The 26032-nt window shown below is 35.7% G+C and overlaps 1 protein-coding gene across 12 annotated transcripts in view; it reads right to left on the reverse strand.

Annotated features, from left to right (window-relative positions):
- Positions 1 to 26032, reverse strand: part of Macrod2 (mono-ADP ribosylhydrolase 2) — a 2131419-nt gene that overhangs the window by 1269504 nt on the left and 835883 nt on the right. The window contains exon 7 of one of the 12 annotated variants that reach the window (XM_074074318.1): positions 12829 to 25757. The exons of the other annotated variants lie outside the window; for them this stretch is intronic. Within the exon in view, the coding sequence (XP_073930419.1) occupies positions 25729 to 25757 (29 nt within the window). The 3' untranslated portion in view covers positions 12829 to 25728. Of the gene's footprint in view, positions 1 to 12828; positions 25758 to 26032 lie in introns of those variants that run through there. 12 annotated transcript variants of the gene reach the window in all.

Consider the following 26032-nt stretch of genomic DNA (forward strand, 5'->3'; position numbering starts at 1 on the left):
CCCCAAAAAGAAAAGTCCAGGACCTGATGGATTCTCTGCTGAATTCTACCAGACCTTTAAAGAAGAACTGATACCAACCCTCCTTAAACTGTTTCACGAAATAGAAAGGGAAGGAAAACTGCCAAACACATTTTATGAAACCAGTATTACACTTATCCCAAAACCAGGCAAAGACACCTCCAAAAAGGAGAACTATAGGCCAATCTCCTTAATGAACATTGATGCAAAAATCCTCAACAAAATAATGGCAAACAGAATTCAACAACAAATCAAAAAAGATTATTCACCACGACCAAGTAGGCTTCATCCCAGGGATGCAGGGGTAGTTCAACATACGAAAATCAATAAATGTAATAAACCACATTAACAGAAGCAAAGACAAAAACCACTTGATCATCTCAATAGATGCAGAAAAAGCCTTTGATAAGATCCAACACCATTTCATGATAAAAGCTCTAAGAAAACTAGGAATAGAAGGAAAGTACCTCAACATTATAAAAGCTATATATGACAAATCTACAGCCAGCATTATACTTTATGGAGAAAAACTGAAACCATTTCCTCTAAAATCAGGGATTTTTAGACAACGATGCCCACTATTTCCAATCCTATTCAACATAGCACTGGAATTCCTAGCCAGAGCAATTAGCCAAGAAGAAGGAATAAAAGGAATACAAATAGGTAAAGAAACTGTCAAAATATCACTATTTGCAGATGACTTGATCCTATACCTTAAAGACCCAAAAAACTCTACTCAGAAGCTCTTAGACACCATCAATACTATAGCAAGGGAGCAGGATATAAATCAACATAGAAAAACCATTAGCATTTCTATACACTAATAATGAACAAGCTGAAAAAGAATACATGAAAAATATTCCATTTTCAGTAGCCTCAAAAAAATCAAATACCTAGGTGTAAACCTAACAAAAGATGTGAACGAACTCTACAAAGAAAACTATACACTTCTGAAGAAAGAGATTGAGGAAGACTATCAAAAGTGGAGAGACCTCCCATGCTCATGGATTGGTAGAATCAACATAGTAAAAATGTCTATACTCCCAAAAGTAATCTACATGTTTAATGCAATTCCCATCAAAATCCCAATGACATTCATTAAAGAGATTGAAAAATCTACTGTTAAATTTATATGGAAACACAAGAGGCCACAAATAGCCAAGGCAATACTCAGTCAAAAGAACAATGCTGGAGGTATCATGATACCTGACTTCAAACTATATTACAAAGCAATAACAATAAAAACAGCATGGTACTGGCACAAAAACAGACATGAAGACCAGTGGAACAGAATAGAGGACCCAGATATGAAGTCACACAACTATAACCAACTTGTCTTTGACAAAGGAGCTAAAAATATACGATGGAAAAAAGACAGCCTCTTCAACAAAAACTGCTGGGAAAACTGGTTAGCAGTCCACAAAAAACTGAAACTAGATCCATGTATATCACCCTATACCAATATTAACTCAAAATTGATCAAGGATCTTAATATCAGACCACAAAATCTAAAGTTGATACAGGAAAGAGTAGGAAATACTCTGGAGTTAGTAGGTATAGGTAAGAACTTTCTCAACAAAACCCCAGCAGCACAGCAACTAAGAGATAGCATAGATAAATGGGACCTCATAAAACTAAAAAGCTTCTGTTCATGAAAAGAAATGGTCTCTAAACTGAAGAGAACACCCACAGAGTGGGAGAAAATATTTGCCAGCTACACATCAGACAACAGACTGATAACCAGAATATATAGGGAACTTAAAAAACTAAATTCTCCCAAAACTAATGAACCAATAAAGAAATGGGCAAGTGAACTAAACAGAACTTTCTCAAAAGAAGAAATTCAAATGGCCAAAAAAAACCATGAAAAAATGCTCACCATCTCTAGCAATAAAGGAAATGCAAATTAAAACCACACTAAGATTCCGCCTCACCCCTGTTAGAATAGCCATCATTAGCAATACCACCACAAACACTTGTTGGCAAGGATGCAGGGGAAAAAGGAACCCTCTTACACTGCTGGTGGGAATGTAAACTAGTACAACCACTCTGGAAAAAAATTTGGAGTTTACTTAAAAAGCTAAACATTGATCTATCATTTGATCCAGCAATACCACTCTTGGGGATATACCCAAAAGACTGTAACACAGGTTACTCCAGAGGCACCTGCACACCCACGTTTATTGCAGCACTATTTACAATAGCCAAGTTATGGAAACAGTCAAGATGCCCCACGAATGGATCAAGAAAATGTGGTATCTATACACAATGGAATTTTATGCAGCCATGAAGAAGAATGAAATGTTATCATTCGCAGGTAAATGGATGGAATTTGAGAACATCATTCTGAGTGAGGTTAGCCTGGCCCAAAAGACCAAAAGTCTATGTTCTTCCTCATATGCAGACATTAGATCAAGGGCAAACAAAAGAAGGGGATTGAACTTTGATCACAAGACAAAAGTGAGAGCACATAAGGGAGATATGAGGATAGGTAAGACACCTAAAAAATTAGATAGCATTTGTTGCCCTCAACGCAGAGAAACTAAAGCAGATACCTTATAAGCAACTGAGGCCAACAGGAGATGGGGACCAGGAATTAGAGAAAAGGTTAGTTCAAAAAGAATTAACCTAGAAGGTAGCACACATACACAGGAAATTAATGTGAGTCAACTCCCTGTATAGCTATCCTTATCTCAACTAGAAAAACCCTTGTTCCTTCCTATTATTGCTTATACTTTCTCTTCAACAAAATTAGAGATAAGGGCAAAATAGTTTCTGCCGGGTATCAAGGGGGTGGTGGGAAGAGGGAGGGGGTGGAGTGGGTGGTAAGGGAGGGGGTGGGGGCAGGGGGGAGAAATGACCCAAGCATTGTATGCACATATGAATGATAAAAAATAAATTAAAAAAAATTTTTTTGGCTGTTTCTATAATGTTTGATTTTCTCCTCAGCAGAATATTCCACTCTATGTGGTCCTTATAGACTCTTTCATGGAAAGAAACAAACAATAAACCTTAGTCAGACTTCCTCCATACCATGGAGACCTACATTTCCAGACAGAAATAAAATTTTACTATATGCAAAACACTAATCAAATTAAATTTCCTGGTTGGGCATAGTATAGGTAAAGCAAATTATATTTGTTTCCTATGTAAAACATGAGAATTTGTCATACCAAAATATGGTTTTGCTACCTACTAGGAAAAGATTGATGAAAATGATTATTTTATTGAGTTAGATGGTCAATTCTACTAAATGTGGTCACTCTTACCTCAAGTAACCTTGAGTAGTATCTTATGTAGACACTTGATCTTGTGTAATACAAAGGCAGGAGATTTCAAGAAGCAGCTAGTTTCAAGGCCAGAAATTTATAAAGAAATGCAATTACTTAGAAGAAACACATTATCATGTATTTATTACATATTTTATTCACATCTATTCATACTCCAATTGTTTAATAACATGAATAATATATTATTGAAGAGTTGTAATTATTTTCAGGGATACATCCAAATATGATTATTCTTGCTGGGGACTCCTAAGCACATCTGATTTATTCTCATTGCTGCAGCAAGCATTTTTTTTTTAAATTAAACAATTTCCTACCTGGCAGACAATCAAAGGTGTTGTAATGATAAGCCTGTGTTTTTATGAAGAAATATACCCATAGCTTGTTCTATGGTCCCTAGAAAGACAGAGTTCATTTTATAAACTTATTTCTATTTTTTAGATATTATGCATATAAAATAAATAACCTCCACTTTAGTCTTTAGGAATCAAAATTCTCAGGGTAAAAAACAGGCTCATGATTGAAAGGAAAAGAAACATTCATCTATTTTTAATTTATAGACTAATCCATCACAGCTTTCTAATTAATCAGAAACTTTCTATTTTCTTTACCTTTTCTAAATACTTTCATGACCTCTCTAACACACAAGTGTTTTCTTCATAACCAATTCTATTCATTCTTTCACCAAATATTCTTGATCATTTAACACTTTCTATCAATTATTCTATGTTCAAACATTTTCTTGGAGCAGCAAAATGTTCAAATACTGTTCATGCTTCTACCAAACGGATCCATTTAGCTGGCCATTCTGTTTCATTCTCCACCACCACAGAGTTAGGATTTAGTTTTAAAAGTTTGATTTCCTATTAGTAAACGTGTACATACCACTTACCTATAAATTAATCTTTAAGATACTTGCAAAGGAAGACTTTAGTCATTTCTGTGTTCTAGAATTTGAATAGTAAGAACAATCAATGGGTAACACTTGTAATTTTATACATTTCAAATATATACCTTTAGAGTCTGTGCCATCTCAGATCAGAGAATCCCTGATCTGGGAATTCAGAGACAATATTCACATGCAGAACCCCTCATTAACCTGGATTCTATTTGGAGCTCTGTGTGGATTCCACTTGCCTTTGTCATTTTTTGAAGTACAACCAGCAGGAACAAATGTAGCCTCACTCCCTGAGTTTTCCTGAGGTTAGCTTCTCTTAGTGATGGATAAAACTGGGGCATTAGGATTTTAACAGATTTCTGCTGTAGGACACTCATCACGCAAACTACTTCATTATAAACTATTTCCAGGTCAAATGATTTTTGGGAAACTCACATTGTTTAGTCCTTCTTGGATATCACAGACTAAGAGACTCAGAGGCAAATGGTAGTAAAAATGAAATAGCTTGTTAAACTCTGATTAACCAATTATTTCCCAAATATTTTAGGGTGGAGATCCTTCAATCTTTTTCTGTGTGATTACTGGCTTGGAGTTTTTGTTTATTTGATTTTTTGGTTATACCTACACATATCTAATCTTTAGGAAATTCTGCTACAAATGTCTCCATTTGGGGATTTAAACCTGGTTGGCAAAAATAGGAATTTAAAACATTTCATTTCAGGTTGTTATTGACATATTAACGTGCTATTTTCTTAACATGTTTGAATGACTTGTTTAGGATAGGGTAACCAAGCAAACAGTACTTAGTGCTAATCAATACCAAGATAATATGAGTGATGGGGCCTAGCACAGTGTCTGGTATTTACTAAGAAACCTGTAATAAAGACAAAAAGCATAATTGGAGTGGCCAATGGCTTTTTAAAGTGCAGTTTCTAAGAGAATGACATAATGCTCTCTCCCAGAGCGATGATAGTAGAAACTGCTCTGGTTCAGTGTCTGGACTGGCAACAATTGACTCAGTGATTCAAGAGTGACTCTGCCCACCTCAGATGCCTACAATCAGGTTATTACACCCAAGTCAATTCCACAGGACTATGTGCCTGTCTTTTTCCCTCTATTATTTCCCTCCCCTTTACTAAGACTTGTTAAAATCTGGATTTCTGGATCTTATTCCCTAGTAAACCAAGGATTAGATGTCCTGACTTTAATATCAGTTTCCTGACAGCTGAGCCCAAGTGACAGCTATCAAATGCCGTCTTTCCTATAAAGAGAGTACTTCAATTAGTTTGTGTTAGAACTTATCAACTGCTTGACTTGGAGTCTAGCACTCAGTACGAACTGGATGTCAAATCACTTCACATGTTCTTTCAATAATGAGTAGAACTCTTGCTTTACACATATATTATCATGTGTCCATTTGATCTCATACTAGAATAATTAAGCCTCTCCAAATAGAATAATCGGGGTTTCTAAAGCTGACTTTCCCACTATGTGTCCAAAGCCTAGGTAATAATTAAAAAGTGGCAGCAGGGAAACAGCATACCAAGGAACTGACATAATTGAGGTAGATGGGTTATCATGGAGGGGTTTACATGCACACCACAGCAAAACTAAATTAAATAATGAACTATCTTATTTTATTATACCATAGTAAGGGAAGAGGCAGCTTTGATAAATCAATCTCTCTTATCATTCATTAACTTAAACATACATTTATATGTAGTCTCACGAGCTCATAACTACTCAATACACAGGGAGGAATAATTTACTTTTTTACTATAATTAATTGTACAAAGGGGTCTTGTTATGATATTTCCATACATCCATAACATGTACTTTTATCAAAGTAATCCCCAGGAATAATTTAAAACACGTTTTTTGTTATTGGCAACACTGGGGTTTAAACTCAGGGCCTCGCACTCACTAAGCAAGAGCTCTACCAACCAGAGCTACATCCCAGTCTTTTTTGTTTCAGTTATTTTTCAAGGAGGGTCCACAAAAAACAAACAAAAAAAACTACACCAGTGGCAAGGGTAAAGTTCACAAAGCAGCATTTCTTCTTAAAATATCTCCATTTAAATGCAAATTTTGGCTTTATTCCTAGCCTTTAAACAGTCATTTCATAGAAATGCAAAAAGTAAGAGTAATTCTCAGATTCAATATCTAAGGTGTGTAACACCTTAATGTTATTTAGTTTCATTTATACTGTGTATATCCTACAATTTTAGAGCTTGACGGATATCTTTAGGAATATGCAGAGATTTTTTAAGAAAATTTTTGAAAATTTAAATATTCATAGAATAGTTTAAATACAACTTTAAGAAAATGGAGCCTTACCATTTTTGACAGTTTGTATCACTAGATTCACCATGTTTATTCTTATACTATTTTTATTTAGTTTATGCAATTTAAAAAGCTGTGGCATTTGTTAGTGACAAGTAACTCAAAATAATCTTTATTACAGTTGAAACTAATTCAAACACACTTCTATGAAAATAAAAATGTAAAGCAGATAGCATTTTATTTGCATTTCAAAACATAATAATCAAAAACAGTAAAACATTATTTACGAATAAGTCAACTAGTTTGTCCTAGTGCCTAACTTGGAGTAAAATAAGGTGATTAAACTTTTTCTAGAGGAAAAAAAAGCTGTTGAGAAAACAATAAAAGTTTCAAAGCATTAACTTAGAACTTCAGAATTATTGCCAGGATTCAATTTCTTATGACGAGCACTTTGATACTTCAGAATCATCACAAATAGATTTGAGTGCACCAAAGCTGTCATATTGTTTTCCACATCTTGGACTGCAGGTGAACGAGGCATTTTGTGCCTCACATATACTGCCTCAGCCTGCCTGTGATTTCCTCTGAACCTAAGGGGACAGTTTCCTCATGGCAAGGCAGTGTCTCTCTCTAGAGCTTTGTTTCTTTCAATTTTTCTTTTTCAGGGATTTCTCCCAAGCCATAACAGCTATCTTAGCTCGCCTCAGAGTGCAGATTGGAAGAATGAGGGAATTCTTACCCATCACCCTCTGAGCCCTGACCTATTAGATGGGAGGACAGGGTAAATGTCTAAGCCTCTGGCCATTTAGAGCTGTTCTGTCCAATCCAGCAGTCATTAGCCATACATGGCTACTTATACTTAAATTAACCCAAATTAAAATTTAATTCCTCAGCCACATGAGCCACATTTGAAGTACTGAGAGGCTACATGTGGCTATTATAATAGACAGTATCAACACAGAACACATCCATCATCACAAACAAACCTTCTACTTAAAGGACACATAGGAGGCTGTTTTCTACATGGTTCTTCAGAGGGTCCTCAGCAGGATTCTGCCTCAGTTGACCATAGTGATAACCCATTCAACCACACATGCTTTATTGGGATTGACCTCATTTCCTAGCTCATTCCCTGTTTCTTCATTTCTACTCCTGGGACTACCTGCTCTCCCCCCCAAAAAAACCAAAAAATACTTGCACCCAACTCCTTATCTCAGGCTGTGCTCTGAGAAAGATAGCATCTCAAACTAAGAGAGGTAACATCTCATTTTTGACACTTCAGTTAAAAGAATGCTATGATGAACTATGATGCAGACAAGAATTAGATAAACACTGTAACATCTCTTGGGATGTATCCTGACTGTATTGGGTCCCTTTGAGACCAGCATTGCAACAGAAGTGGAATTCCAACTTCAAATGCCCTTCAAAGCAAATGTGGGTGTTTCCTGAGGACCTCCTGGGGAGGCAGCAATGAAGGAATTTATCAGAAGAAAAGACATAGAGTTGCTTCCTCAAATTCCCATTTTCATAACTCTCTCCAAGGTTCCATATCTCCCTCCTTCCCACTCTTCATTCACCCATCCTTAGTTACAAAATAACAATATTTTGGACTGAGTGGTTGGCTTCTGACATTGTACTGTTCCCACCTCCACATGATCAATTCAGAAAAGACCAAGTAGTTACCAAGCTAGCAAAGGAATGAAGCCAGGGGTGTGAAAAGTAGGGTAAACAGCTGCTTGACTTCTTGTTTTGTTTGCAATGCAGGCCTTGAAGTGGTCCAACACAGTCAGATGCATCTTCAAGAATAAAATAATCAAATGTGAAACTGATACTTGTACCACAGTACTTAACACTAGAAAGACAACAAATGCAAAACAACTTGACTACACATATTAGCAAACTACCTGATACTGATTCTCTCTCTCTTTATAAATCAGGGGTAGGAATGGGATAGATAGAAGGGCTGGGGACTAAGTGACAAAAAGAAAACCTTATATTGATATTCCAAAAGGATATCCTTTTGAAAAGGAAATCTTATATTGATATTTCAAAAGAATATATTACTGTGATTATGCCTCTAAGCAGTCATGTCAATAAAATTGGAAATTTTCTCAAACAAATGGCAAATTCACCTATGTATGCATGCATTCACTTACTCACAAAACTCAGTATAGATATACTTGTGTCAGCACCTTGGCAAAAGGTTGGAATCCAGAGTGATTAACTTATCCTAGAAAGATTTACTGAACTCATACCATGTACTGGGCTATATGGTAGGTGGTGAGATAACAGCAATGCCCGTTCCTCCCAATGTCAAAGTATAACATAGAGGGAAACTTAGATGAGCAAATCAAGGCTTCCTCCATAAAGCCATGCAGGTTACCTCAGTGAAGCATGCTTGCAACCACCTCCATGCAGACAAAATAACCAACACTGGATTTAACAGTGTATATTTAAGAATAAACACCAATTTGAACCAGGTGGATTATATAGCCCCCAAATTACTTTTGAAAGAATATTTTTGTTTGTTTGTTTTGTGATGCTGGGGATCAAATCCAGGGCCTTGTGCATACTAGGAAGGCATTCAACCACTGAACTACACCTCCAATCCAAAGGAATATTTTTAAAGGATAAATTTACTTCTTATGAGAGCATCTTTCTAGTCAGTAAAGGGCAGACAGGCTGATCTTTTGGGTTTGTATAAAATAAGTATTTTTGGCTAGTCCAATTATGGTAAATTATTATTTCTCAAGTGTTTTAGTATAAATTGTTTATTCTCTTGTGGATCTGACTGTGATATGCACCTGCCTGGTAATTCCCTGTCTGTTAGTAACTTCATCCTATTTCAGTTCACTTTTAACTGAATGGCTATATTTTGAGTATTATTTTTTTCAACCTGCATATTGAGCATTCAGTAAATCAATATCTAGATTATTTATTGATTTTTCTAATGTTTTGTGCAATGCTAATATTTCATCCAGTTTGAGAAAATGAATAGAAATAAACATCACACTAACACACTCTTTCTAATAAGTAAAAAACAAATTCAGCATCATATTTAAATTTGCTTTTTGAATGTTTTTAAAACAATCTGATTTTTAAAGTCTCCATTCATAAGTGGGAAGTTACCATCTCTAAGAAGCTTGCCAATGTTTTATATCACACAAAACTAAATCATTAATTTTTTTTTAAGATTCTAAAAATCACTGCAGAGGTAAAGCACACAACATAATGTTACTCAATTACCACTCAGAGAGACCAGGCAATCACAGCATGGCCAATTCAAATTTCAGTGATGCCTCTTTAAGCCCTAATGAACCGTGGTGCCCTAATGAGAGGTTTCACTGAATCCTGGTCAACGAAGCATACATTTCACAGAGAAAAGAGAAAACTAGAAACTCATTGCATCTTAAATAGTGATATTTGCATCAACAATGTTATAGGTCACTTTTTCTTTGGATGAAAGAACTAAATAGCTGCAGCAATTTGGGACTCATATACAAGCATGCTTGCTTAATCTAACATGAAACTCCTATTACCTCATGAGATATTCTGCATCAGTCTATGAAGGATAAACTACTAGTTCATCAACTGTACTTTAATTTAGGATAATATTAGTTGCAGAATTTTATACAACAAGGGGCTCATTTTTAAATGCTTAAAGAACTAAGGGTATTTTGTATATAGGAAAATAACTAAAGAAACAATTGAATTAACAGTAACAAAGATTTTTAGTTAATTCAGACAATAATATTGTTCACAAATTTCATTCAAAAACCAAGTATTTTCATTCATTCCTATCAATTTGGGCAGACAGATCTTCTTAGTGATTTAATGGTGGCAGAATGATGGGTAAAATACGTTTAAGGAGAGGTCTGACCACGGTGTATTGCAATTTACATTCTAAACGTGCTGCTGCTCCACAGCCCCCTCAGTTTTCCTCAAGACCCTAAAAGATACAGTACAATTAGAACTTTATACAGTAGCAATTAGAACTTCACCTAGTTCTAGATGGAAAATGAATGGCATTGTGCTACCTGAATGCACTGCAAGATAAAATCACGTCTTGAATATTCAGACCACTTTTCCTTTAAAAATAGTTCTGGACCCATCAGATGTTAACTGTAGTCATTGTGGTCAATAGGAGTGGAGACTTTGTAGACCATTTTGTATTTCAAAAATAAAATAGAGTTTAAAAAACTGATTTAGAATGTGCCAGAGCATGCACAGAATCCCCCAGCAGGAATGTAATATTTAATGGTTGTCAGCATAATGTAACACAGTACATATCAAAATCACCCACACCCACCTCTTTCAAGTGTCAAATATCACTTCTTCAAGGAGACCTTTCCTGGCTCCCTATGCTAGATCAGGTTCAACAACTTAATGTTTCCTTTACAAGATAAGCTCCATTAGGAAGGTGTTTGTATAATTATTTATTTCACACTTAACTTCACCCATCGCACAGTAAGTAGCAGGGACATCTGCTACTGTAGATCCAATCCCTGCTGTACCTTGGGCCCTTCTCAGTACCTGATGCATGGTTTTGAAGGACTAAAGAAATGAATGACTATGCTGTGCTAGTTTTAATACTGAAGGTAAAGTGAGAATCAGGCAACTTCATACATAGGTATAGTTCTAGAAAATATTTTGGTAACACGGATGAATATTTAACATGCATGACCTTTCACCTCCTTTCATGGAAGTTGCATATACAGGAATGGTCAACAAAATCTTATTTATAGTCACAATAGTTCGCAATCAACTTAAACTCCAACAGAAGGTTGTTAATTACATAAATTATGGTTATCCTAGGAATGGATTGGCTCAAAATTACTTGTGTGAACTAGCTGTAAAATACATACATAAAACACATGAAGTATTTATACCTATATGCAGAAAAATGTATATAAAAATTCTGAAGTGGCGTCAACTATTAGTAGGGATTACCTTAAGTGGTCACATGCTGCATTATCTTCATTTTCTTCATTCTACTTTCCTAATATGCCTAAATTTCAGTAATCAGCAAGCCTGAGTTTCAGCATATAAAATATTAAAAGGAGGAACACATAAATTGGGTTATGATGACAACATGGATAGAGTGTGGTGTTTCTTGCACATACAGTAGTGCAGTAGTGTTCCCCTCCCCCATCCATGGTTTCACTTTCCTTGGTTTCAGTTGACAGCAGTCCAAAAAATATGAAATGGGAAATTATGAAAATGAACAACTCATAAGTTTTAAATTGTAAATCATCCAGAGTAAGGTGATAAAACCTCATGCCCCACTGCTCTACCCCCTTGAGATGTGAGCCCTCACTTTGTCTATTTATCTATGCCATGTACGCTACCAGCCTGCTAGTCACTTAATGGCTGCCTTGGTTATCAGATTGACTGTCCTGCTTACATTCAAGAAACCCTCATTTCAGTTTTACAATAATGACCCCTGCATTAGTCAGTGTTCTGTAAAGGAACAGAACCACTAGATTTCATACATACATATAAATTATAAAACAGGATTTATTATTTTCTGTGTCAGTTAGCTTTTCATTGTTATGACAATAACCTGAGAGAAACAATTTAAAAAGAGGAAAGATTTATTTGGGCTTTTAGTTTCAGAGGTTTAGAGCCTGGTTGGCTGGCTCCATTGTTTTGGGCCTGAGGTGAGACAGAAACATCATGGCTATGGGTGGGTATGGCAGGGTGCTCATTTCATAGCAATCAGGAATCAGAGGGAGAGAAAGGGACTAGGCACCTGGTGTACCCCTCAAAGGCACACACCGGTAACCTACTTTCTCCACCTAGGCCCCAACTCTTAAGGTTTCCACTACCACCAGTTGGGGACTAAGCCTTCAACACATGCGCCTCTGGGGACATTTTAGATTTAAGCTGTAACTGCCCCAAAGTGCAAGAGTAGGGTTATTAACAGTTGAATATGCCAAAGAGAAGGTGTAGCATGTTTCCTTTAAGGAAAATGTGAAAGTTCTTGATTTCATAAGGAAAGAAAAAAACATGCTAAAGTTGCTAAGATGTATAGTAAGAATAGATCATTTATCTGTGTAATTGTGAAGAAGGAAAATGAGCACTAATCTTCCTGTTATACTTCAAACTGCAAAAGATATGGACAAAGTTCATGGTAAGTGCTTAGTTAAGATACAAAAGGCAATAATTTATGTACATATAGGAAATATATATATATTCATATATATATGTATGTATATATATATGTGTATATATATACATATGAGTATATATACATACATATATATACGTATATATATATATATATATATATATATACACACACTCATATGGTGTGGTAGTTTTGTACTGCTTGCCATTTCAAACATCAGCTGGGGCTCTTGGAATGTATCTCCCACAGATAAAGAGGGACTATACTTTACATGGATGTGTATTAGATGCTATATAGTATTTAAAGAAATTAAATGGTTACATATTTTTGAACTACTATTAATAAATGCCAAATATTTACTAAAATATTAATCAATAATTATGCTTGAAAAATTAAATATCTAACCTCCAACATCTTCAATAATGAAGGTAGATGGTTTTGAAGACAGAACACAGAAATAAGTATGTCCCGTCAACTCTTTATTCTGGCAAGAAGAAAATACATAAAATAAAAGTGAAGTCAAGAGTTACATTATCTGTAAAACACAATCTTTTGAGTCTATTAGGGTGTTAAAAGACACCTAGATCAAAAGAAAATTTAAACTTTCATAAAATGGTAGTCAATGGCGTGGGCTTTGATTTGTGATGTTAGGTAAGAGACAAAGGACAAGCTCAATGTCTCAGAGGGAATAATATGTACCTAGACGTTATTGTGAAATAGAAGCAGGTATTATGTGAATAAAGAATCTATGTTGTACCTGGAACATACTTTTAACTCAAGCTGCATTTGTTACTATTATTGCTGTTCATGGGGGCTGGATAGAGAAAAAAATTTGCTCCAATCATCAATGTAACTGTTACAACTTTCTATTTAATGCAGTTGCTGTTGAAGAAGACTACTGTGTAGATTGACAACCAAATACTAAAGATACCAATAAAGAGTTCAATAAGTCATTTGATGCAAACTTAATTTTTTAATGTAGTTAGAGTAGCCCTTGGGGGCTCTACAACTGCCTCAAAGTAGTTCCATAACAGCAAATGTCACAGTCATCCAAGGACGTGAGGATGCTAATGTAGAATTCTTCATAAAATAAAACAGGGTTACTGCTCCCCCTGACATCATAACAAAGGCCTGATGGATGTGCACTCTACATGCTGAATTGATTTTTGTTAAGTCCAGGCTCTCATACTATTTTATCCTAATGTGCCTAAATAAGCAGTGTTGACTCCTTAATTTACTCATTTTAATGCCAGCAGCTTCCAGGACTCCATTAACATGATGTTGCATTTAGGTTGTCTGCTGAATTCACTAACCTCAAATGTATGAAATCTGAATTCTTAAAACTGATAACGCTACCAGGAAAATAATTTCTTCTTTAAGACCAGTAGGAACTTGTGTATCAGCATTTCAACTAGTCACATTCATAAATATTTAAACTGGAGGGTACAGTGAATTAATTAGAACACTTGGTTTATTACAAGGTTGATTGTACGCACATGTTACAAATGCAACCTGAAGGCCCTAAAGAAGTGGTTTAATGTTTTGCCACCAAAAGAAGCCATTGGAGAGATACTCTTCAAAGGAAATTCAACAAAACAGAATGCAATTCAGTAGATATACGAATTCTGCCAAAAGCAAAATAGACTATTAGGGTCTGGAGTAATTTGGAAATAAACAGTAAATTCTGTAAGAAAAGAAAAGAAAAAAGGAAGAGAGGAAAAGAATCACAGCATGTAATACAATAGCATTTTGAAACAAATTGAAAATACACAGTAAAATAGAAGGGTATTTTAACTAAGGCAAATTCAAAAAAAAATCCATTAAGGACATTACCATGATATACGAGGATGACTGTAAAGCCTCAGAGATATAGTAATACATGTATTTCTTGTGGACTATCAGAAATCTATTTTGTAGAAGTCAATGCAGAGGTATTGTATGTTCAGGCTTGTGTTTCATTTCTTTTTTAACTATTTGCTGTTTATTTCTGAGTGTTTGGTGGTTGAATTTTATCACTCAGAGAAGTGAGGTATTGCAGGGTGATACATTCAATGAATTTCTTCTTCCATCAAGTTCAGTGTTTTACTGGTTTTAAAAGCAGCCATTTCTTTTATTGTCTCCAGCAAAACCAAACACATGATCTACTTTAGTTCCACATCTGTATTGATAATGATAGGTCACCAGCTCTTCAGTACGACCCAAACTGTGACATTATAAAAGCCTGTCTCCTTATTGAAGCTTAGCCTTTGCTTGTAAAAACAAGGCGAAGGTTCAATTAGTGATTCAGAGGAAAACTGGAGGGCAGTCTTTTGTGCAGAGGCATCTCTGTTCGAAAACCTATAATCCATAATGAGTCCTGTTTAACACATGGGATGCTCTCCTTTCAGACAAGCCCAAATACCAGGTCACTAATGAGCAAGAATTGAAAATGCAAAGGCCATGAATGAAACAGGTTATTGTGAAAATTGGCTCATATTAAGAGATTTAAAAGTCTTAGCTATTTCTGTTTGGCCTGACAGGTCTACCTAATTAATCAAATGCTTTGATAAGTAACCAACTTCTCGCATTTTAAAGAGAAAAACTAATCTGTCAAGCAGAGAAGAAAAAGAACAATCTTGATGCTACTTAAAATATAAAGAATGGAATTTCATGGTCATGTGTATGACCCATGCTTATTTTGACAAGGGCATACCCCTTGTCAAGTATGCCAATTAGAAAGCATTAGAAATTAACATATTTATAATGCCCTTGTTACAAGGTTTTGTTCCAGAAGAAAAGTACCAATAAGGACAGCTTTCTAGAAGAGACTTTGAAAGGCTGGTCAGTTTTGCAAAGAAGCATGAGCCAGCAATGGAGAGGAGCACAAAAGAGCAGTTTCCTTATCTTGCTCCATTGCTAGAGCTTCTTTTTGATGGCTTTCAATTCTACACATCTCTGAGGCAAGGGTGCTGTACTTGGTTAATTCAAATATCCAGGAATCTCTTCCTTTTGTCCACAATTCAAAACAAAACATATAAGACAGCAACCTTTTATTGTGCTTTAAGAGTAAAAGCACATAGAGCAGGTGTGTCTGCAGCAGTTACAATGCACCAATGGTTAAGAAGGCAGCAGAGGCCATGCAAGGTAGAAAGACTTTCAGAGCTGGGCTGAGATACAGGGCCTCACCATTTAGGAGTTTATGTGACCTCCTACACAACATTTAAAACATGTGGAACCTCGTTTTTCTTATTTGGAAAATGAAACAAATGATCCCTTCTTTGCAGAGCAATTTTTTAATTAAATGCCATGATTGATACATGGCAGTAGCTCAATAAATAGTATTTATATATTTCCTTCTTAAAACTTATTGTGGCAGCTAACTACTTTGAACCCAAGGAATCATACCTCCTGGCATTTTTACATCCATGATAAGACTTTCTCCTTTGGACTCTGGCTTTTGTCATGGGACTAGCTTTGGCCAATGAAGCATTAACAGAAGTCTGATAAGTACTTGCACATTGGGACTTGTCTTCTTAGAATGCTTATCCTTAGGATGATTCCTCAGCTGCCATTCTGTGAGAAGCCCAATCTAGTCATGTGGAAAGATCACATGAAGACAAGTGAAACTGCCACTTAACAGCCAGCACTGACTTAGCAGCTATATGCTCAAGACCATCATGGAAAGAGGTCCCTGATGACAGTTGAGCCACTATTCCAGCACTGGACTCCTTACATCTGCAACTGTTTTACATGAAGATAGGTAATTACCTCCTACTTTGGGTAAGCCACAGTTATTTTAGGATTTCTGTTATTTGAAGATAAACTTACCCCTAACAAATACAAGTGAACTAAGTATGGCTATGCATGAAAAAAGAAGGGTTTGATTTAAATTTGATGTAAATGGAAAACTTCTTTTTTTTTGGTGGTGTTTGTTAGGCAAATGTTCTATCATTTGAACCATGCCCTAGTCCTTTTCTACTTTGTTTTTTAAATAGGGTCTTACACTTTTGTCCAGGCTGCCCTCAGACAGTGATCCTCTTAACTCTGCCTCCAAAGTCACTGAGACAACAGATAGAAAACAAAGTCTTTATGAAGATGAACAAGTTATAAATAGGGAGAAGTTTGCTGCTGGAAAATCAATACATACAACCTAAAATCCAGGGAGAGCCTATAACTTTGTGCTAAAATTGCATATTTTAAAATTTGCTTATTTAAAAGTAAATGACATCATAGTCATGAAATCATGCTGCTACAACTGATGAACGTGGAAAGCAGGAGAAATCATCCATCACCATTGTATTTTCTTTAAATGTTTTGGTTATACCATCTAAGCACATTTTGAGGAAATTCAGCTAAAGACAAAGTTATACATTGTCGATAAACTCAGTAAATTTGTTTAAGTATAACAGAATCACAGCACAAATGTTTGAAATTATTAAAATGCACAGATTCTGTACAATGAAACCCAACTTGGAATTAACTCACCATTCACCAATGATGTGGATAGGAGATGAGCACAATGGAATTAATGCACACACAGATGCATAATAACCATCAAAAACTACATAGGAGGACTGAGGGGTGTGGCTCAAGTGGTAGAGTACCTGCCTAGCAAGTCAAAGAACCTAAGTTCAAACCCCAGTACCCACAAAATAAATAAATAAATAACTCCATAAGAGTGCATGTTTTATTTTTCAGAGGAAAACTGCAATGAGGTTATTATCTATTTTTATGATTATAATGAGTTAGCTTCATACTGAGATCGCAAATTAAGTGAATGAAATAATTTTGTGGTGAAATATTCAGATGGCTCAGTTAAATGAAAGTAGTACCTACTAGGGAATAGCCAAAGGTCAATTGTTTTCATAATAATTATTGAGAGTACCAACTCAGAAAGGACTTTGACATCTCTCAGTCTTATAATGTCAAGTCATAGCTCCTGACAGTGTCTCAAGCTCAATAAATGGGTTGCCAAAACCAGTAGCTTGAAGAAAGAGTAAGAGCCTATTGTAAATGACAGTCTACCATTAAGTAGAATATTATGTGAATTATATCTACCATCTTAAAAGGCTCAGATACACTAAAATTAACTACCTGAATATAAATATTACTGACAAATGAAATTATTTTTGAGTGAGAAAATGTCTATACTCCTTCCATTCTATATTTTTAATTAGAGATGTCTTATTAAACCTTGAGATCACCTTCTGAGGTGCTAATCATTTTTGTCTTTTTTGGCAGTACTGGGTTTTGAACTCAGGAACTTGTGCTTGCTAGATAAGTACTCTCCCACTTGAACCACATCCTCAAATCCCTGAGCTGATAATGATAATCTTTTTGAAATGTTCTCTATCTTAAAAGAAAGATGTCTAATGGGGTTTCAATATCTAGAATGTTACCATTTAAACCAAAATGTTAATACATGTACAATTATGTAAAACCATTTAAGGATAAGTGATATTACATCCCCAGCAAAACTCTCTCAAGTTTTAAAGAAATAAGAACTCTCATTTCATGAAAAATGGTAGAAAATGAGCTTCTAAAACTTCTATGGTACTCATGTCTTCAGGGTATATTTTGATGTATGTCATTTTTGCCATTATATTTAAAGATATGAGATGCCAAATACATGCTTTATGGATTAATAAACATTAAATGAACAAATATTTGAGATCTAAACTGATGCTATTAAAATCCATTTTAAGGACAAAATAAAACCAATATACTTTCAGTAAAAGGCCAAGTCCAAGACACCACCTATGCAATGACACAATCCTTATTAGACAGATGTCTGGGAAATGTACGTATTCACTGGTAGGCTTTACTCCCCAGTGTGCCAGGGCAAACAGGGAAGTGCCAGACGGACTCTTAGATGAACTGATTCTGCTACATTACAGTGGTCTCGAGTATTCTGCTAAACAACCCTATCTATGGTCATCCAAGTATAAAGCAGAGCCATCTGAACCTTCCTCCTCTCAATCTTCTTAATCTTCGGAAGCTCCCTTATTCTCCTAAGAGAGATCCACATTCTGAGTTGTGAGCCAGACTTAGGCAAAACAAAAGAGAAAAGAAAAACAGGGACAGTCAGCAAGAATGTTCCTTAGAGGAACATTCTTTCTGGCACCCAAGATGGGAACGTTGGCTCTCAAACTTTGGCTGCACATTAGAATCACCTGGGAGCTTTAAAAAAGTCCAAGTGCCAAGGCTACACCCAAGACCAATTAAATCAAGATTTTGAGGAGATAGGATTCAGATATCAGGACCTTTCTTTTTTTAAATAAGCTGTCCAGGTTATTTCAATCCCTCTGTCTGACCAATCTCTTCCCTAGTAACTGAAGTGTAGGAACATCATCAAGAGAATAGGGAAACAAAACATGTAAATTCCCCTCTAATGAAATTGTGTGACCGCAGGTACAGTCTAATTCCTGACTGCCAGATTAAGATATTAACCCAATTATGCTCACTTTATTATATTGAAAAAATGGAGCCATCATTTTAATTTGTTCAACTGCTAAAAGAATAATGTATTCCGGTGTCAATATGCCAAACCAAATACATTTCATATGAAAGGCATTTATTTATGAGTCTTAGTGAGACTGGAAAACTGCCAATGCACATTTTCTAACAGACCTAGGAGGCTTAGCAGGTAGTAAGCTGAGCTGGCATGTAGGGACCTATGTTAATGAAAACACAAAACTCTGGTTTCCTAACTATTCATGATTGGGAAATTAGAGTTTACAGTTCCAGAGGCTTTCCATGCACCTCACACTGTCCGGGCAAAATGAAAAACTGACACCTAAATACCCAAGCATCATGTGATCACCATGCAAATGCTATAGAGAGAGGCATAAAGCTTAACCAAATGGAGAACAAAAACACAGCAGCACACAGTGAATAACTAAAATCCCTATGAATCAATTCACTCAGGCATAATACCCTAAATCCTTAAAAAAAAAAAAAAAAAAACACAGAAATCCATTTCTACAGTATACCCAAGGGTAACTGTTGCAACAAAGTAGTTAATGACAATACAATATGAAAATAGACACTGTGTCTGGATTCATATTACTTGGATGAGAAGTTAATTTAAGATATTCTAGGAAAGTTCACTTAGTTACACTGGTGATAAAATTGTTGTTTCTTTAATTTAAGCAGTTATGACTTGGGCCCAACTTTCCTGACTTTGTAACATTGAGCCACATATTCAGTTGAAGATACACAGTAGCTGAATCTTTATTTTCAAAATTCTTTTTCATTATAAAAGTAAGTCAAGAAAATATGAAAAAAATTATTCCTAATCCCCCCACTTTACATCCCAAAACAGTTACATATGCATCAGTATTTCTTTCTAGCATCAGAGGGTAGGGTTCTCCAGGTTTTTGGCAAACAGAAGAGCAGTCTTCCTTTTTATTTATTTATTTATTTTTGGTGGGACTGGAGTTTGAACTCAGGGCTTCGTACTTGCAAAGCAGGCACTCTACCTCTTGAGCCATGCCTCCAGTCCAAAAGAGCAGTCTTCTTAAAGGCTTTCAGAAGCAGTTCCACTGCCACTTACCCTACTGTGCAATCCAAAACACAAACCATGCTATTGTTCTTTCCTTCTTTCACTGCAAACTCACCCAAGACTTCTCTTCCTCAGTTCCTAATATCCTTCAAAGAACTCTACTTCCTTCCACCCTCACTAGTAACACACTGCCTTGATCATCAAAGTTACTGGATGCAGCTTCTTTTGGACCTGGGTTTATTCCTCTTCAATCTGTCTGCCAGGCCCCAGTCAGAAGGATCTTTACAGAATGCAGATCACTGTGTCACCTCCTTCATGGGCTTTCTGTGGCCTGAGGATGGGAATGGCATCAAAATTCCCACAGCATAACTCACAGGAACTCCTCTCCAACTTCTAATATCTCTACTTGCTCTTATGAACTCAAATGCCCAACCCTATCATATTTTTATTGGTAGAATTAAGGCTCTGGGCCTTCAGATACACTCTCCTCTGTGCCAGAAATACTCTTCTTCTCTTATTCCACAATACCTTTGGCCTGGTCATCCTTCAACTTACAGCTTAAAATTTACTTCCTCAGAAAATTCTTTCCTGATCCCTGAAATCAGTGAAGTCCTCCAGCTTCCAACTCTCTAATACCTAAGTTTCCCATCATAATACTTAACACCTGCTATATACCAATTTATTTCCTAGGTTAGCTACCCCTCCGACCCGATGGGAAGCTTATAAAAGGGTGGGGGTTTTGTCTATACTGTTCATGGTGTTAGGTACAGTACCAGAGTGGCTGGCCCACAGTGGATTTTTTAGAAAACATTTAGTGAATGTAGCTTGGATTTCCTTATGTTGTACTTTGTCCTTTTTTTTTTTAAAATCATTTTGCAGCCACACCTCAGAATCCAAGATACCGCGGTTCAATCTTGGCTAAATTAGTTTTGTGATGTTTTAGACAGGTTAATTAACCTCTCTGAACTGTAGTTTCATTAATGTAAAATGAAGATGAAAATCTGCCTTGCAGAACAGTTGTTGGGTTTTTAGAGATAAGGTATGTTTGGTGACACATACTGGCATTCAATAAAACAGTAACTCAGCTATTATTTCTATTTTTGCAGGTACTTTTATTATCTCTCTGAAGAAATCCAAAGAAGAGTAATGAAAACACTGTCTAAATATCAGTACTATGTGGATAATTTTATACTTCACTAACATTACTACTGTTGTGCCTCTAATTCTGGATTAATAAGTACATATCCTTAAGTAGTATACTTTAAAAAAAACATTTCCAATGTGGACTCTTTAAAAAATGTCTAAATTCTTGGCCATTTTTATTTGCATGGTAAATGCTAGTAGGCATGCTTTATATAAACTTGAATTTTGGCAGACAGCGTCCCTACCTTTCCTCTAAGTCAATCTGGCCAGAACCCTCCCATTCCTAAATCATCAACAATTTGAATGTTTCAGCCAGAGGACACAGTTACTAAAATTTTCTGAATGCAAAAATAATATATTATATCTCCTCCTTTTCTATTCACATGCATCTTTGGGGGTAGATACACAAATACTGGGGGATCTAAGACAGAGACACTTGATACTGGACAAAAGGCCAAAGCCATTCCTAAAGGTAGTAGAATTCTGTACTTTCTCATAGATAGAATAAATGATTCAACCTTCTTCACACTTCAAGGACTTCCATGACTCCTCACCTCCTCTATTCTGATTGTGAAGGCCTCATTGATTGTGATATATCATTTTATTCCCTGGTGTCTGTCTCCATGCCTAGAATAGTGGTCCCTAGCAGAGGAGATCAATAAACATGTGTAAATAGTGAAAAATGAATATACAATTAAAAATAATCCCTCTATCTTTACAGAGATGGGAATAAAATAAAAATAACTCACTGGGTGGACACAGACACACAGAAGGCATGGCAGATGCCTTTGGTGGCCCACCTAGAGCTCCCAGCTGTTACTGCTTCAGTATGCTCCAACTGATGGCTGATAACTCTCTCTTGTCTGAGAGCTTTCTCTGAAGCTTGGACTACTGCTTTGCCCTTTTGCATGGCAGGCTGTATGTGTCAGGGAAATCACATCATCTTCAAACCCTGTGGCATTCATCCATTGACATGGGAGCTGGGTATAAATATCCTACCTGGCTAACCCCCTGGATATCTCCAACACACAGCTTTAAACAATTTCCAAGAATTATCCCACAAATTGTTTCTGCTTTCCAGTCCAATTTCTCACTCCTCTATCAATATTTTCTAAACCTCCCATATGAACTATTTATACAGGGATCCTTGACACAGGGACTGCTTACAGGGAAATCAAATGAAGACAAAATACATATATGAAGCATGCAGAAGTTAACTATGGTGGTAACTAGCTACAATGCTGTAGTATAGCTATGATAGCCCAAGGAAGTCAGTAAGCCTTTATTTAGAAATATTTGGTTCTAAATAAACTTTCTATTAATTTCCATGGCTTATAATTTTCTCAGTTCTGCATTCTCATAATGATAAGACAACTTAGAGTATACTCCTTTACATGTACTTTCAACACTAGACATGTATGAGCCAGAGGAGTAATCAACACTGCAGAAATAAACCAGTGAGTCAGTCATGGGCGACGTGTTCTTAATGACAGCATTGGCTCCCTGCCACGAAATGTTCTCTTCAAGCATGGTTTCAAATGTGATATGACTCAAAAAAAAGTGCAGGTTCAAAATGAAATGCTCTGACAGTTCTGTTTGCTTGGCAACAACTATATCAGTTAAGAATTCTAACATTAATTAGCACTCCTACATCAAACCTTCAAAACAAGAGGATGAAAGGAAAAACTGTAAATCGGCAGTTTAAAATTAAAAGATTTGTGATCAGCCAAGTTGTCTTGATTATCACTTTGGAAATCATACTGCTCAGTGGTAAGGATTCAGTTAGACATGTTCTTATAAAAAGCTAGTGTATATGTTTCAAGTGTTTAATAATATTTCATTTAGGTCAGTAGTTTTCTTTTTATTCCATATAACTAGTATGTATCTTTCACTTTGCATACTACCAATTATTTATTTTTGTCAGTTTACATAACTAAAATGCAATTGTGTTTCATCAGAAGATGTAATATAATGATAGCTTTAAGGCCGGCACCTCATATAATATAAGTTAGTTCCATTACCCAATTTGTTCAACTATTTTGCCTGAAGGTAGTCAATAATGAAAAGTACTTCAATCCCTCTCTTTGCTGAATTAGATCATAATTTTCCATTCCTAATATTACTGTTAGGTGAAAAAAGGAACACTTAACTGTATCTTTAAAAGTACAGTTTACAGAACTATAACAACATATTGGTAAAAATAGGAGAGTGGTTTTTCTTTGTTAAGAATTGAAGAATTATTTATTTATGTATTTAATGTATGTATGTACACAGATGAAAAAAATATAGCTTTACAGCATTTTGTACAAACAAAGCTCCTAAAAGTTTTCACAGGTCTTCTGTAATTTAACTTTTACTGTTGGTACTTTTAATCAGGACCTTTGCCTTATATTAAGTCCCGTTGTCTAACTCATCCCCAAAATGTGATGAACTATTGACTTCTTAAATAAAATTTTCTTTGTTATAAAATCAAAAAAGAACACGCAGATGTTTGACAAATAGAGAAAATAAAGACAAACAGGAATTATGGGTTTCTCTGTATTCCATCTCCAGGAACACCAGACATGCTTCTTTCTTCTCCATCTTAAATCCCTCATCTATTTTTTCACTTTTGCTAAGCCCTCCTTTCATTCTTTTTCTCCTATAAACTGATCATCTTATTTTTCTGTACTTTCATTGCCAGAGTTCTTGAAGAAACAGTAAACACAGACAATTTTTTGTTCACTCTATTTTCTACTCTATCCTTTCTGATGTGGGTACTACAGTAGGAAGGAGAAAAAAATGGGATGTAAAGTCTAATAGTACCAAGAAGGCCTGTTGGTATTTGAGAGCAAAATCAGCAGTTAAATGACCTACTTTAAGTACAACAATTAGACATAAGAGTTAACTAAAATATGAAAATGCTAACCTGTAAAGAAAATTACCAACTCTATATTTGGCACTCTTAAAAGTTTGGAAATCTGATCATTAATCATAAGAATTAAATAAGTCACATGTCAAAAGAGTTGACAGTACTCTTTGGCATATAGTAAATGTTAAATAAATGCTATTATGTTAGACATTTTTATGTTACAAGTGCTAACATGTGATTGAATGCTGTGTCATATTAGTGAGTGAATCTTATATGAAGAGTAATTATACTAGTATTTAGCAATAAATTAAAAAACTGAACAGCACCTGTAAAAATGGCATAGCAATTTTACATACTACTACTCTAGAGGAATTCAGATGTTGAAAGACACACATATATGTTATGTTAACACACATAAACATACACATAAGTGATTTAAGGGAACAGATGCAGTGATATATTCTGTTATGGTAAATATTAAATCTATGAAAACTTCAATGCTATTTGGAAACGTAAGAATTTAGTAGTGAAACCTATTTATAAATGCAGACATGCAAAATCCATATCAAAAAGCATATACTTACGATTGCAGGAGATTTTTTTTCTCTCCAAAAGATTCACTGCTAATTCCCCTTAAAATCTATATCGTATTATATATTTTGAAATAAGCTATCATGCAGAAGCTTGACCTAGATACAGTTTACCTCAGCAAATTACACCTTTCTAGGAAATAACAACATGCAGCTTACATTTTAAAAAATTACTCAATTTTTAGGCGCATATAAGAGCCATATAGCTTTCCCACCTTGAAGGTATAGTGCGCTACAAAATATGAATTTTTGTCTTAACTACTCCATTGAACCTATTCTTATATGTGCCAAATCTCAGGTCATATTCTCAGGACACAGCATTTAATGTGGCATTACAGAAACTTCTGTTATACTATTCGTTCACTCTTCAATCAAGAAAAGGTTGATGTATGCCCCTTCTGTGATTTTTCTAAGCCTCCTGGAGTGATAACTCCCTCTTCTGAGCTCTCTTAGCAGTGGTTTTCTGCCTTTATCATCATACTCGGTGCCATGTTCTATAATTACTTCTCCAATTATCTGTCTCCTTTTAACCAAAATTTTAAAAGCAAGGGTGACAAAATGATTTTATTATGCATGCATCTGTTGACCCATAGAATGCTTTATTACTAGATAAAATACCTGCTAATTGTCCTTCGTAACTGATTTCCATAAGGTTATAATGTCAATTTTATTTTTTTTTAAATGTAAGCATTTACAGGGTCAGGCAATGAAAAGCTAGAAGGCTGTTATCTCTTATTCTTTCTTATATGTACCGTCTGGAAGCCACCAGGGATGAGAACTCACATTCCAAAATGGGTAGTAGTGAGATGGCAAAATCATATCACACTCACCTGGAATAAACATGTTCTGTGCCCATGCTCTCTTTCTGGGCTTCTCTTTCAGCCTCTCCACTCTGATGCTCAAAGGTCATGTACCAAATGGGGTGCTACAAAGTTGCTGCTGTTGGGGATTTTTATATTGTCATTTATAATAAGAAATACATATCTGGTCTTCGTATGTTTCCTGGCAAATAGCTCCTACAACACTTGGAATCTCTTGAGTGTCTTTATTTGCTGATGAGATGACTGATGGCACCTAGATAGAATAAAGATGGGAGCTGTTCACCAGAAAGGTCAAGACATGATTAGAAGGTTGAGGTTTTCAGCCCCACTTTCCATCCTTTGGGGAAGGAGAAGGACCAATGATTGAGTTGGTCACCAATCATATATTCCTTTATGTCTATGCAATAGAGCCTCCCTAAAGACTGAAAAGGGACAGAAATCAGTTGAGTTTTCAGACACTGAGCACATGCAGGTTCCTGGACGATGGTGCATTCCAAAAGGACATGGAAGCTTCACACACCTTTCAAC

Source organism: Castor canadensis, chromosome 5 (genome assembly GCF_047511655.1).
Source record: "Castor canadensis chromosome 5, mCasCan1.hap1v2, whole genome shotgun sequence".
Lineage (NCBI taxonomy): Eukaryota > Metazoa > Chordata > Mammalia > Rodentia > Castoridae > Castor > Castor canadensis.